Genomic DNA, 15,480 nt, shown 5'->3' on the forward strand with positions numbered 1-15,480 from the left:
CAATGAATAAAGTTATTTTCTTCAGTTATTTCTTTTTACAAGGAAGAATTTAAGACATTTATTTAAATGCTTTCTATTTTTGAGAACTGTGTGGCCACAATCACCCTGACCACTGCCCAACCAATTGTCTGTGTGGGCCACACACAGCACAGCCTCATTTCTATGCCATTATGCCTGCATATCAAACACCATGTTCATTATTTCATTTAAGAGTGTTAATTGAAGATTCATTATTTTAGGTATGAGGAACATAAAGGTTAGCACAGAAAAAGTCCCTGTCTTCATGGATCTTATAGTCAATTGGGGAAAGAGACAGGAATAAATAAAGCACCACACACGAATGTAAACAGCAACTTGGAAAAGTTCTACAAAGGTGATACAACAGAATGTGGCATATGATAGGTGACTTAATGTAGTCACACAGGACAGAAAAGGAGTCTCTGAAGAACAGAAACCTAAGCTGAGATAGGAAAGATACATAAAAATTTAATCAAAGAGGAGAGAGGGGCAGAGAAAAGCTATGTGCCAGGAAATGTCGCAGTAAGAATGTGGACTGAAAGGATGGATGTGGTTAGAGAGGACAGGGCGGGCACAGCAGAAGGATGGACTGAATCTGGCAGGGCTGTGAGATTACACACTTAGCTATTTCTAGGCATACTGGGGGGACATGACTATGTTTTTAGTTTCCACAAACCACTTCATGTCTGGAGATGGATGTTGAAGACTTAAGTAGTGTGGACATGGAGACTACTCAGGAAGCAATTACAGGAGGCCAGGTGAATGTAACTACAGCTTGGTCAGGGATAATACCGTGGCTTGAATGTGTCCCCTAAAGATCATGTACTAGAAATTTAATCCCCAGTACAGCAGTGTGGGAGGTGGGACCTAATAATAGGTGATCATTAATCCATGAGTGGATTAATGTCATGATTTAGGGTGTAGGTCAGTTAACATGAGAGTGGATTTGTTATGAAAGCCAGTTTGACCCTCTCTTGCTCTCAACCTCTCTTTCCTTTCCACCTTCTGCCAAGAGATGACACAGCTTGAAGACCATCACCAGATGCCAACACTGTGTTCTTGGACTTCCCAGTCTCCAGGTCCATCGGCCAAATAAGTTTCTGTTGTTTATAAATTACTCAGGCATTCTGTTTTAACAGCACAAAACAGACTAAGACAGTGATGACAGTGGAGGTGAACTGGAGAGATACTTGGAAAGTATAGCCAATTAGACTTGGTGATGGTGTAGATAGGGTAGACAAGGGAGGGGGAGGTGACCAAATGACTCTGAAGTTTCCAGTTTGTGCTAGTGGATGGTGATGGTGCCTCTCAATGGACCCTGGAAGACAACCATATCTGGGAAAAGGGCAGAGGATGACCATGAGATTGAGGCATCTGTGAGACATCCAAGAGGAGAAATCAAGCAGGCATATACTTGGTCCTCCTTCTGTATCCTCTATATCAACCTCTGGTGTCTCAACCCTTTAAAAGTCAGTATACCCCTACACGTGTGTCCCTTAGTGGGAAGAACAGAGATGTCCATAGAGAGATAGAGAGTTCAAGTCAAGACGTGGAACAAGTTATTTAACTTTTCTGAACATTAATTTTCTTAACTGTGAAAAGGGAATAGTAATACTTTTTTTTTATTTGTGCTTTTTAGATATAAAGGGAATAGTAACACTTTAAGAATTGTGAAAATTAGAAGAACATATATTGAGTGCTTTTCATATATTAGGTAGTCAATAAATGGAAATAGTTATTTTATTTTTTTAGTTTTTATTTGAGGGGGTACTGGGGCACTTTCTCATTGAGCTACATCCCCAGCCCTTTTTATTTTCTATCTTGAGGCAGGGTCTCATTAAGTTGCTTAAGGCTTCATTAAGTAGCCAATGCTGGCCCCCTTAACTTGTCATCTTCCTGCCTCAGCCTCCTGATTTGCAGGAATTACAGGTGTGTGCCACTGTACTGCCCCATGAGATCTTTTAAAATCTGGGTTTCTTTCCTTGTACCACTACTCTAACATTCCCTAGGTCTTGTCTATGTGGTTGAAACTGTATCACCTCCACAGTCTTATTCCAATTCTTAGGAAGAGGGACTCAGCTAAAGGGTAGGGTCAGCAATTTCCTATAGAGTAAGAAAATTGTAAGTTGCCCATATCGCTTTCACTCACATTTTATTCTGATAAACTTAGTCTCATGACTACACCTTGTTGCAAGTGATACTGGAAATATTGTCTCTTGGTGTGTGGTAACCAGCCCAACTAAAATGGCATTTAGGGATAAATAACCCTCTGTTTCAATGTTGAACAAATGCTGGAAATAATTATTTTAATAAGCAGGTTTTGGTAAGGATTGCCCTCTCTCTTCATTTTTGTAGAATTTTTTCCATGACATGACTGGGATCTTCCATTTATTTTACATTTATCTTAATACTCTATATCAAATGTCTAGCACATGGTGGCACTTAATGAAGTTCTTCTGAATGAATAAGTAAATATGTGGTTAGCATCACTTTTTTTTACATATAGGTGAAAAAATTTTAGCTATTATAGTCCCAAATCACTCAGTTGAAAATGAGAAACATATTTGAGATAACAAGTTACTGAATGAGTCATAACCCAAATGGTGCCCACGACTGCTTTTGAACTCTTTATTACTAGCCTGAAGACTGGCACTGGGGATAAATGAGGTACATTGGTTTTAAGAACATCTTTTAACCAAGAGTTTATTCAAAGAAAAGATTTTAATGTTCCCATTGACAGTATCTCTCTTTTTTTCTTTTCTTTCTTTTTTTTTTTTTTTTTGTGGGGGCTGGTACCAGGGATTGAACTCATGGGCACTTGACCACTGAGCCACATCCCCAGCACTATTTTGCATTTTACTTAGAGGCAGGGTCTTGCTGAATTGCTTAGCACGTTGCTGTGGCTGAGGCTGGCTTTGAACTCGCCATCCTCCTGCCTCAGCCTCCTGATCTGCTGGGATTACAGGCCACGCACCCCTTCTTACCTAGTCCTCACAACCATATAACCACCTTTCTTCAGTTTGATATTTCATTTTCTAATAAGTTCCTACTTCTGCTTCTTTTGCTAAAGATCTTCCTTCATCTTCTCAGCTCCCAGGTTAGTCACGCCAGATGTTTTGGAAGCATTTTCCTGCAGTCTTGAAATGGCCAACTTGTATATTTATTCACATTTATTTATGCTTTAATACTTGCTCCTTTCAGATCTTAAGTAGTTCAAAAACAAAAATATCAAGTTAGAGGGGCCATGGTTATCTGAAGAGGCATCTTAGAAAAATATTCTAAAAGCTGAACTTATCAAAATTTGTCTACATAGGTTTTCCACCCAAAGTAGCATAAGAAAATAACTAAACATTTTAATTTGTGTGTGAGGTGGGGAATTCTCTCTTCAAATCCCTTTTAGGTAGAAAAAAAAAAACCTTTTCAAAAGTATCTGTGGCACTTAGGTTAGTAGATTACTTATTTTCAGTAGAAAGAAAAATGGAAAGAAGAACCCTCAGTCTGAGGGTCTGCTTTCTCTCCTCAGATGAACTTTTTTGTTAGATCATAGACATTAACCTGTTTCTCCTTGAGGAGGCGCCACAGGAAAATCAGGGCTGCCTCAGAACAGGCCTCTTCCTGGAAGAAACCGGTTGGAGGGAAACACCAGTCCCCTGCCAACATCAGGACCCCTAACTCTGCACAGGAATTTCGAAACTGGGGCCTATCAAACTATTCTGCTCCCAATTGCCATAAACATACAAACCCAAATGCACCCTTTCTTGCCCTTCGAAAAGCTTTATTTTCAGATTTCCTTTTGACTGTGTAAGGAGCCGGTCCTTTGGGAAGAGTGAAAGTTACAGAAAAACAATCTGGAGGTGGCATCCACCTGGAGACTGGTGCCCTCTTTCCCTGGCACCTCAGAGGTAGGATGGGCTTTACTACTTAGCCCTGCACTGCTGCAGCCCAAAGTCCTGCTTAGAAGCCAATGCTAACTGCCTTCAGTACTTTTTGAAAAATCCATCAAAGGTTTTGCTGAATGATATTTATAAGGGCCTTACTGTTCTCTTTCAAAATCTGAAATGCCCTTCTCCAGCACTTGAAAAAAGTTGCTCACGCTTTTCATCTTTCCCTCTCAGAGTGTAAACATTGTTTTGAGTGAAAAGAGCTGAAGGAGTGCTTACTTTCCCTTGAAATTTTATTTTTAAATAAGAGAGGGAGAAAATCCTTTTTCTGACTAATACTAATAATACAGGTCAAAGTGTCAGGCGATATACAATTAAATGGAAAACAAAAAGGTTCCCCCTCTTTTTCCCACAGTACAATGGCACTGGAATATAAATTACCGATGAAGATGAAATAATACTTCAAAGCCTATAGGGAAGGGCAGTGCAGTGTTTACAAAGTATTTTCCATGGCACGATGAGACATTAGAGAGGATGGTAACCCACGGACTCGAGGGTGTCGCTGAATAGACTGAAGCTAGCATGAGGCAGGATTTTAGGTCCCTGTAGCCTGTGACCCCACGATATGCTTTGTTTTACAAGGGCAGCTGCAGTTATCAACAGATGTTTCAGCAATAAATAATTGGTATCATCTCGGAAAAGACCCATCTACCTGGGGAGAGGGCATAATACCGAGAACACTGCCCGGCTATTACAGCCACATTAATCTCCCATCTCTCCAGGTTTCTTGGGGAGCGTACTGCAGGTGTTTTTTCTGGGAGAGGGGGACAAACTCTCTCAAGTCAGCAAGCTTTGTGTGCAGTGTAAAGGAGGTTGACCCCTGCCATAAATTTCTGTCTGTGGCCACACACCAAAGGGAAAAAGATTGGAGGGTGGGGGAGGAGGGAGGGAGCCGAGCGGGGTGGTAGAGAGGGCTTGGAAAGGGGTGTTGAGAAGAAAGCAAAGCACACAACACATAACATTTTTTTCTTGATAAAGTTCAGGCTGAGAGAGAACATTGGAAATGACCGTGAATTTCACCAGCTTGGGAACTGTGGAAAAGAGTTATGATTTACCTTTTTCTCATCTATTTTATGTTTAGCCTGTTACCATTATATGTGCAATTAACTGAATGACACAGTGTTTTATCTTCTAAGTGTAATGTTAATTTTTTAAATGGAGGAGGGAATTTTTATAGGAAAGATTCCGTGTCAAGTTAAAAAAAGAAAAAAAACCCACAAAACCATGAAGTCATAAGCAAACTGTAAGAAAAAGATAAGGACTGAAAAGACAAACTCGGGGCCCTTTATTTCTTATGTAAGAATGGAATCTCACAATGTGTTCGTTATTAAAATGTGGCTTCAGTAAGCTGTGATATTGAAACTGATGGCGTCCTGGGACAAAAACAAGCCATGGGATTTATTCAAGCTATTTTTAACCAGCTAAGATAGTAAAAGCAGTGAGAGTTGGAGAGAGCCTGGCCCACAGGGCGCTATAGTTCTCAGTATTTACAAACAGAGTGGTTTAGCAATTGTGCACTTGGGGTCTGGCACAATAGGAAAGTGCCCTAAAAGTCTTAGGAGGTGTGGTTGCTTAATTTATAGCTTGCTGGGTAAGCTAAAGAAAATGATGCTCAGAGTTCAAAAAGCTCCCAGATTAAATACCTCAGGGACTAAAGGAGGCCTAATGGACTGAGTCTTAGAGCTGCCACCAAGTGACCTTGTGAACAGGACACAGACTTCTTAAATTCTCTGTGCCTCTGTTTCCACAATTGTGAAATCCATGCACTATATAGAGGCATAGTGAGAGGAGTGATAAATGTGCTCTCAAAACAGTCCTATAACTGTGAGCAGCTCATCTCCCAGTTCACATTAACTCCCAAATGCACTGAGACTTGAACGTCTAAAAACAACTTTAGGTTTTCAACTGATGTTTCTACAAACTTTGGATGCAAGAAGGAGAACCTGGTGATTGCAGGATGGAACCAGAGAAGTAAAAGTCTGGTAACAGTGATGTGCTACCTCCCGATGACGTCTCACCCTAGGTTCCAAAGTCAGAGAAACTTTCTCAGCCCAACCGTCAAAGCAGGGGCTGCTCCAGCACGGCCACCCTGCTCTCACCTTCCCAGGAAGGCTTGCAGTGTTCTCTGTGCCACCAGCCTAATCACACACGGGCTTCCTGAGCAAGGGAAGCCATGATGGGCTCCTCCAGAGCAGCTCCCTACTAGGCCACAGCTCCCAGAACTGACGGAGAAAAGATTTCTTTCCTGACTGGTCTTGGTTTTCACTCTGGATTCTCCTTTTCTCTTTACCTTGCCCTTTTGGTCCTCACCTCTCTATTAAGGCTCTGCCTCTCCCTCACTCTCCCTTTTGTTCTCTTCAGGACAGCAGTTCTCAAACTTCAGACTGCATCAGAATCATTTGGAGTCCTTGTCTAATGCTGAGTGCTGGGCCCCCACTCCCAGGATTTTTGATTCAATGAAGAGTTTGGATGGGGACCCAAGATTTAGTATTTCTAAGTTCCTATGTGATTCTGACACTGTGCTTGGGAGGTCTCACTGGAAAGAACACTGCATTAGAGGTGCACTGTCCAAAAGAATGGTAGCCCTGGCCACATGTGGCTGTTTTCATAGAAATTAATAAAAAGTCAATAAAACTACAAATGATAGATGACCATCAACTCTAATGTCTCATTGTGACATGGAAATACTTTGTGAACACTGCATTTCCCTTCCCTGTAGGGTTTGAAGTATTATTTCCTCTTCATTGGTCGTTTATATTCCAATGCTGTTGTACTGTGGGAAAAAGAGGGGGAATCTTTTTATTTTCCATTTAATCATATATTGCCTGACTCCATGAAGTACTTGAGAGCCCCATGCAACTAGTGGCTGTCTTGTTGGACAGACTCCTTCTAGATGCAGAGAGGTCTCCTGGACAGACTCCTTGAACAAGTTTCAGGGTTTCCTGATGGGATCGGACAGAGGAGGAGGCTAAAAGTCACAGTTCTACCATTTACTCCTATGTTTCCTTGGAAAAATTTGTCCTTCTGCACCTTAGTTTTCCCCTTTGCAAAATGAAGATAATAATAGTAATAACCACCATAGGGCTAACTTGATAAGTTAAATGAGATGATGCACGTGCAAACACTTTGCAGACTCCATAGTGATATAAAAATTATACTTATTTCATTCCACTTCTCTACTAAAACCAACCACATTTGTTGGCTCAACACTGGCTCAACACTGAAGTCTTTCCAAGTACTCACTTTCCTTGGCCTGTCCCCTAGTCTGCTTAACCTATTTTGTTTATTTTTGTGGGAGGCTATGAGAGAGGTGGAGATTCCACTATTTCTGGTAAGTCCCTAAATGTGCTGTTGAAGGTCCATAGATCAAGGAATATTTTCTAGATTTTTGCTTCTACAGTTAAGGACAATGTCTGTACATTTATTTTGGGATGATCCAAAACAAAATCCCATGTAAAAATTTCAGGATGTTGTCATGGTTCTAATGCCTGATTTCCAAACAAAAAAATTTTATGTGATAATAAATACCTGTAAGCTAGTAGGCTTCCTTGACAACCTCCTGAAAGCATATAGATACAAAACTAATGGCACTCATAAAGGAAAATGGGCTGGGTGTGGTGGCGCATGCCCATAATCCTAGCTACTCTGGAGGCTGAGGCAGGAGGATCTCAAGTTTGCGGCCAGTCTGGGCCACTTCGTGAGGCCCTGTGTCAAAATAAAATTTTGAAAAAGGACTGGGGAATGTAGCTCAGTGGTAAAGTGCCCCTGGGTTCAATCTACAGTACTGCCAAGGAAAAAAAGTTAAAAAATAAAATAAAACAATTAGTGAGGCCCTGGGCTTGATTCTCAGTGCCATTAAAAAAAAAAAAAAAAAATTCCCAGAATCTAAGTCTGAATCCTTAACTCTATACTGGGTTCCTGGGTTCCTATGCTGTTCCTGAATCTCTCTCCTATCTGGGATGGAGGTTATCAACTCAGTTCATTTCTGATAGATGTGTTGAGGATAAGTGTGCCAATGACTTTGACCTGATGTTTCCCAAACAGCCTTCAACATGAGGAGCTAAGGAAACAAACAAAACCCCAGATCGGATACAGGGAAAGGACATAAACTAATCTACATTCGTAAGGGTCCATTTTTTCAGTATATATATTTAGGTGCGGGAGTCAAAATATGACAGAGACAAAGAGAATAGATAATAAAATATTAATCAACAGTTACTATTAAATTTATTATTCTCTTTCAGATTTTACTGAAACATCCAGTTTCAGTCAACTGTACCATTTAACATTAAGAGAATCTGACCCTCATCAATAGTTGAAAACATATAGGAATAATCATACTACATCAACCAAGTGTCAATACCAAACAGAGACTTCAAAACCAAAGTGGTGATTAGATGAAAAATAAAAATTCAGTTGGTGTAAGAAAAATAGTGTTATGAAAATAGAGCCAACAATTACATATAAGCCATGAAATTTCTTTTCTTTCTTTCTTTCTTTTTTTTTTTTTTTTTTTTTTTGCGGTACTGGGGATTGAACTCAGGGCCTTGTGCTTGCAAGACAAGTACTCTACCAGCTGAGCTATCTCCCCAGCCCCAAGCCATGAAATTCCTGTTGCTATAAAGAATTTTGAGCCATAAATACCGTCAGAGATATCAGATTATGTTCTGAAATATGCTGAGGCTTGAAGAAGTGTTGAAAAAACAATCCTAACAGGAGAACTTGAATTATATGTTTTCGATTACCCTCTATTAAACTTCAATAGTTTAGATGGCAAGTCACATTGATGAAGCAGTGGATAATTTTTTTAAGCTACACAACTTTTAGAAAGTGGCATTTCAAAATAAGAATTCTATGAAGTATTTTGATCAAAACTACTCTGGTTCACCAAGGATACCTAAATATTTCAGGATCACAGGTTTCATATTGGACCCACCCACCACCCTTGTTCACTTTTACTAGGTATGCCTTTCCAACATAAGATCTTACAGGCAAGTGATGTTTTTCAAACAGCAATTTCCCCCACATTAGTCAATCTGGCAGAGTTGACCATAAAGATAGGGACTGCCTTTTTCTTCAAAGAAATTTAATCTATTAGACCACTTAGAGACTAAATGCCTCACTTGGGGATGTCAGAGGGACAGGTGGTGGAGCTCTTCCTACCAGTAACTGCTGCAACCCGGCGCCAATCACATCCTGCAGGTTTGTTTTGTCCTCTGGGCTCACGGCTTGTTTGTACTGCCACTTTTCAGGCACGAAGGGCCACTTCATTTCCTTTGCCTCCTGGATCAGGGTCCTTAACTCGCTGGGGAGTGAAGCTGCAAAGGTCAGAGTTCAGGTAAGGAAATTGCAGTCAAAGAAAAGGCTGTTGAACTCCCCGTGTTATGATGAAGCACCTCAGTAGCAAAAACACTTTTCCCTACCTCTTGTGGCTGGTCTAAGCTGTTGGTTCTGACTCAAAGAATAATAGCAAGGAGCTATCTGTCAGGGGTGGCCCTGCTCTACTTTGCCCTACAGGTAAATTGGGGTAGTCAGGCATTAAGAAAGGTTTTTAGCAGGAAGTAAAGCACTTCAGTGACTATCTCTGCATGAAGAATCAGAGAAAGGAATGGAGGAAATATTATTTTCCCTGTAAAATGAGAAAGGGACTGGAATGAAATGGTATTGTGGACTTGTGGCAGCTGGGTAATGTAGACAATTTGTTCAATGTCTTTTTGCTTTTCTAAGACCCCATCTCATTCCTTCACCATGGACAATACCCGAGTCCAGACAATAAATATGAAAAACACAAATGAGATTTGAAGAGATCGATTAAATGTGAAACAGCCCTAATTTCACATTAGTGGCTAAGTTAAATCTCTCAGTAGGCACCAAATCTACTTCTACTGGTTCACAGTCTCCTCTTCAAAATTCAGAAACCCCAAAAGCTCTGGAAATTAGAAAATTTTCCTTATGTTTACAACCCAAACTAGACTTGAATTGACTAGGTCAATTTATAGTCCCGATTATCCTACTTAGTGAGATTACTTACAAGTTTTGCTGAAAAATAAAAAGTTGATTTTGTCTTAGCTGCCACCCGACCTTCTGTTTCAACATGAATAGAAACATATGATGCATGTACCAGAAGACCCTCCTACCACTGGGAAAAGTCTGAATTTTGAAGTACCTGTGACCTCCAGGGTTCTGGATAAGGGAATATGGTCCTGTATACATGATTGCCAGCTATAAATCTCTTGGTATTTGTCTTGCAGGCATCTCATACTGAGATGAAAACATCCCAAACTGAGCTCATCAGCTCTTTTCTGAACTTATTTCCCCCAATATTCTCTTTTTTGATGAATGGGACCACCATGCACAGAATCACCCAAGTCTGAAACCCAGGAGTCAGTCTAGACATTTTGCTTTCTCTGTCTCCCTGAATCTAATTGGTTGTCAAATCTTGTCATTTCTAAAACTCATTTTCTCCTCTTCCTTTTCAATAATTTTTGCTTGAATTACGGTTTCTAATTTCATTCTATATTCCTTATTTTTCTGTATTTTTTATTGGTGCATTATAATTATACATAATGGTGAGATTTATTGCCACATATTCATATATGCATATGATATAACAATATAATTTGGCCAATATCACTCTCCAGTATTTCCCCTTTCTCTCCCCTCTTCCCTCCTACGGATTATTTTCTTCTTCTCTATTGATCTTCCTTGGAGTTTCATGAGATTACTTCCCACCTGCCACTTTTCGTTTCCATTTTCCTCTCTAGCTTCCACATAGAAAATACATGACCCTAACTTCTCTGAGTTTGACTTATTTCACTTAACAGAATGTTCCCAAGTTCCATCTGTTTTCCTGCAAATGAAATAATCTCATTCTTCTTTATGTCTGACTAAAATACCACTGTGTATATATACACCACATTTTCTTTATTCATTCTTCCACTGATGAACACCTAGGTTGGTTCCATAGTTTGTCTATTGTGAATTGTGCTGCTATAAGCATGGGTATGCATGTATCACTATAGTAGAATGACTTTAATTCTTTAGAATAAATACCGAGGAGTGGTATAGCTCGATCATATGGTTGTTCCATTGCTTGTCTTTTGAGGAATTTGTATACTGATTTCCATAATGATTGTACTAATTTTCAATGCCACCAAGAGTGTAAAAATATTCCCTTTTCTCCACATCCTCTCTGGCCCATCTTCTTTATTGTTGATTTCTTCTTTTTATCCCTAAAAACAAGATGGATCAGGCCATCGTCCTGTATAAAATTCTTTAATTCTTGAGTTTTGTACATCCTGTTCTGACTGTATTCCCCTCACTCAATGTCTTGATGATCAAATTCAAACCCACCACCTTCAGTCTTCAATGCAAAAGTTGCCACTTCTCAGCCTGCATGACCTCACAGAGGACTTAAAAGGACACCTCTGAGCTTTTAGATTCAGGTGCTTGCTCCTTTCAGACTTCCTCCTCCTCTGTACCTACATCTGTCTGTCTCACTGGGCTGGGAGCTTCCTGCAAATAGATATCATGTCTTATATCTCATCCCTTTTGTAAATCACACCATGATGGGTCAAAGACCATCACGGTTAAAAGCTCTGGTTACTCTTGTGTCTACATGAGGCACGCTGAATAGAGCAAAAGAGATATGATAGAGAGAACAAAAACCCAAAGAAGAGAAGGAAGAAAATCTAACTCTGCCTTCATTCTTGATGCCTTTTTTGTGAACTTGCAATGGAGGCAAAGGTAAGGAAGTTTCCTGTCAGGAAAGGACTTCCTGGCATTGAAGGGATATCATATAGGCCACACCAGTGAATGACCTGCACTGATTTCTAGGAATGACTTATAAGTATCACTCTAAAACCTCCCCACCACCCCTAATTCAGCAGTCCAGGACTCATGAGCACCTATTCTGCAATACTGTGTAATAGCAACTCCCATAATGAAAGTGGAACCCTAGGATCTGGGACCTATGTGGTCACAGTCTGCTGGCAAAGCTGGCTCTTACTGACACTGACAGAAGTGCAACTTCTGAAAATGTTTCTAATATATGTGTAGAGCAAACTTCTTCAAGGGTATTAAGATGACAGTTCAGTCTTGTTTGCTTAGTAGGGTCCTGTGTGGTCCTAGGGTACTTATCAATAGTGCCCCTTTTGGTCTCCAAAGTGTCCCAGTTAATATTTAAATATTTTAGACACTGTGATGAACATAAGTTGCCATGTAACAGTAGCAATGCAAGTTCTGGGTTCACAGATCTTCATCATACTCTGGACTGAGTAGTTAAATCTTTTCAAATTTCTTCATCAAAATGGAGAAGGCTTATTCTCACGTTTGCCTCCTCTCCACCTCTTCCCTACAGGTCATGCCAGACCATGAGCAGCCCAGTGGGACACACTGAAAGAAAAGATGCCTCTCAAATACATTTTAAAAAGATATCTCTTTGGACTTCAGTTTCTGCTCCATCTGAGGGAGACGGATGTGATTGAGAGGTGGAAGGGAAAAGCATAAAACCACTGTTTGTGTTTCATAGTCCAGCGGCTCGCCCTGCCGCCATAAGTGACCCTGTACTAATGCCTTTCTCTCGGGGGCACAGGCGCTGACGACATCGGTGGTGGCAGGACCCGCCTGCTGGAGATGCTCAGAAACCACCTGCCAGGCGAAGGGCGCCGCGTTCCGTCCGCGTGTGATCAACCGCCTGCGCTGCGGTGGAGCGCGCAGCTCTGCCGCCGGGGTGGGGTGGGATGGGGTGGGGCGAGCGGCGATCCTTGGTGGCTTTGCCTGGGAGGATTCCTCCCCATCGCTTCACCGGATCCAGCCATCACCAGACTGTCAGCTCCGGAGCCAGCATCGCCGCCTCTGTCTCTGCGATCGCTTACCTCCCCACGCAGCTTACCTGAAGGGCCGTGTCTAATTTAGTGATTTTACAGCCGTGATTTGCCTTATCTGGAACTAAACTGATTATTTCTCCCATTCTGTGACACTTGGGAAGAAAATGCTACCCGATCGGGGGGCTCACAGTCTTTACTAGGGAAAACACAAAGCTTAAAGGAATTTGGGTTGAGAACACAAAGAGTGAGATGTAGTAAGCGGTCAAGAGGAAAACCTGAGTAGAAACCCCTGGACACAACGCACTGCCCCCGGGGAGAACTAGGACCAGCGACAGAGCATGTTCAGTAGATGCCCGGGAACCTACTATTCCTGACAAGGGGCTGACATCCAAAAACGTCGGTGATCTCAAGCTAAGCACACGCAACCAGCAAGCAAAGTCACATGTTGGAGCGCCTGGCTATTAAAAAATAAAGAAAACCCATAAACTCTTCCATAGGCGCCTTAAAGTGTCCCTGTAAAATGTGGTGGTACACAAGAAAGTGATGAAATAAAGCTCTCAGAACCTTTCTCCATTACGTAATGAACAACAAAAGAGACGGGGAGTGTTGCATTTCACTTGGGAACCTTATTTTTGTGTGAAATAGCAAAACACTAAAAAACACAAAAACATTAAAAGCTCATCATAACATAATTATAGAAATGGAGGGAAATTTATTCAAATGATAAAATAGAAACCTAAATACGGAGGGTTGCTGCTCCACAATGGGTCAAAGAAGAAATAAGAATTGTTTTAACTTTCTAGACTTCATGATTGAAACTTCCCAAATGATGACTTATCTACAAAGATGAAGAGAACAAACTACAAAATGAGTCCAAAGTCAAAATCTTAAATCCTGAGCATGATATGATGCAATTGGTATTTGTTGAGATGAGTGGGTTTATTTCACAATGTATTGGTGACCAAGAAAAGAGAGATTGGGCTGGTGAGATGACATATTTATGGAAACAGCAGAAGTCTATGGAAATTGATGAAGCACAAAATCCTTGTTTGAAAAAAAGTATGTGCCACCATTCAGAAGTTGCTTCAATTTTTTAATAATTGAAATTTACGTGCACCAACCAACTTGGACCCTTTGTTCTTCTTGAACTAAACTGTTTCTTGTAGCCTCGTGTTTACTGAAGCCTAAAATTAGAACTGACAGCAATTCACTGGGACAAAGTGGGCTTCCTCCCCTGCCTGTCCGCCTGTAGCCCACATCCCATTCATGCCCTAGAAATCCACTCATCTCTCGGTGGTCATCTGCCAAGAGAAGAAAAATAGGGCAGAGATGAGAACGTGTCGTTCAGGCAGGGGAGAGGGGAGTGAACCTGCTGGTTCACCCCTGGTGCCTCCCATCAGAATCTCACCTCTGCACCGCTGGTCCTCCCTCTTGTCCTCCTCTGACACATCTGGCGCCTCCAACAAGAGCTGGTCCAGCACTTGCTTGCACTCTTGCAGTAGTGCAGCTACAGCTTTTTGATTATTCATGATGATTACCCTCCTGGACGATGAATCGAGTGTCCCTGGGTCTATGGTGATCAATTACCTAGGAGAAGACATCGATTCTCAATAAAGGAGCCCCTTGAAGGCTGAGGTACCTGGTGAACAAAAGAGAGAGAAAGATGATTAACTGAAGTATCATCAATTATCTGTAAGACTCAAGCAGGGAGGGATAATAGGGCAAACGCATGAAAATACATGACAGCCCCTGAGGACGTTATTAGGGAAGTGTGTGAAATGACTGCAGGGTCTAGTCTAGATTGGCAGCACCTCAGAGGCATCGAGTGCAGAAGGGAGAGAGTCCTGGTGCAGACCCCGGTTACCCACAGTGATGTCAGTGGAATCACATGGGGGCCAAATGAAATGAATGTATACCATGATTTATGTATCTTCTGCTTTCTTCATGTGTGTCAGTGCCTCTGGATCCCAGTGGCACTACACTTTCTGCCTTTCTGGAAGTCTACAGGAAGCACCTGGCTAACAGTTCTTATATTCACACCCAAGCATGTGGTAATATGAAGTTTACCACTCATAACCCACTACTTACTTTCTCTGTGCAGCCTTCTTTAAGCTAGCATAATATAATTGGCACCAACATAGGAAATGACAAATGTCAAATTTAAAGCTCTTTACTGTCAGGCACACTGCCAAGTGCAATAAAAAAAGTGATATCCCAGAAATCCCAGTTTCCTAGTACTATCATACAGGGGTAGATCTATCATATAGATGGAAGAATCTACTTATGTTGTCATGTAACATATAAACATTTGAGAGATTTTTCATGTAAACATGAGTGTAGTGTAGTTTACTATTGCAGTCACAGTAATTTTGAGACCAAAATAACTTACCAAACATACAAAAATTCTTGGCAAAAAATAGAAAAAAATTATTTGATTCATCTTTTTCATTTTCATTAAAGTAGTACCTTGTAAACAGAACAAAGGAAATGATTCTCTCCCTGACTTTCCTAGAATTGATAGTGGAGCTTCTGTCTGGTTTAGATACTCTAATAGTGCACATATAATGGAATTATCAAAGTAAGAGAATCTGAAAAAGAAAACAGTCATAGATACCTGGATGGTTTCAGTCCCTCTGTTTCTGAGTTGACTCTTGTACTGAAGTAAAAATTGAAAACATACAGGCCTCGAATTG

General features: G+C 41.0%; 1 protein-coding gene across 5 annotated transcripts in view; it reads right to left on the reverse strand.

The window, feature by feature from the left end:
• The window catches only part of Alpk1 (alpha kinase 1), a 145,490-nt gene that overhangs the window by 51,085 nt on the left and 78,925 nt on the right, over positions 1-15,480 (reverse strand). For 3 of the 5 annotated variants that reach the window (XM_047565695.1, XM_047565691.1, XM_047565693.1), the window contains 2 exons: positions 14,196-14,426; positions 9,123-9,277 (listed from right to left, as the gene is read on the reverse strand). In XM_047565695.1, the coding sequence (XP_047421651.1) occupies positions 9,123-9,277; positions 14,196-14,316 (276 nt within the window). In that variant the 5' untranslated portion in view covers positions 14,317-14,426. The remainder of the gene's footprint in view (positions 1-9,122; positions 9,278-14,195; positions 14,427-15,480) is intronic. The other 2 variants (XM_047565692.1, XM_047565694.1) reach the window with 1 other exon arrangement.

The sequence above is a fragment of the Sciurus carolinensis genome, chromosome 10, assembly GCF_902686445.1.
Source record: "Sciurus carolinensis chromosome 10, mSciCar1.2, whole genome shotgun sequence".
NCBI lineage: Eukaryota > Metazoa > Chordata > Mammalia > Rodentia > Sciuridae > Sciurus > Sciurus carolinensis.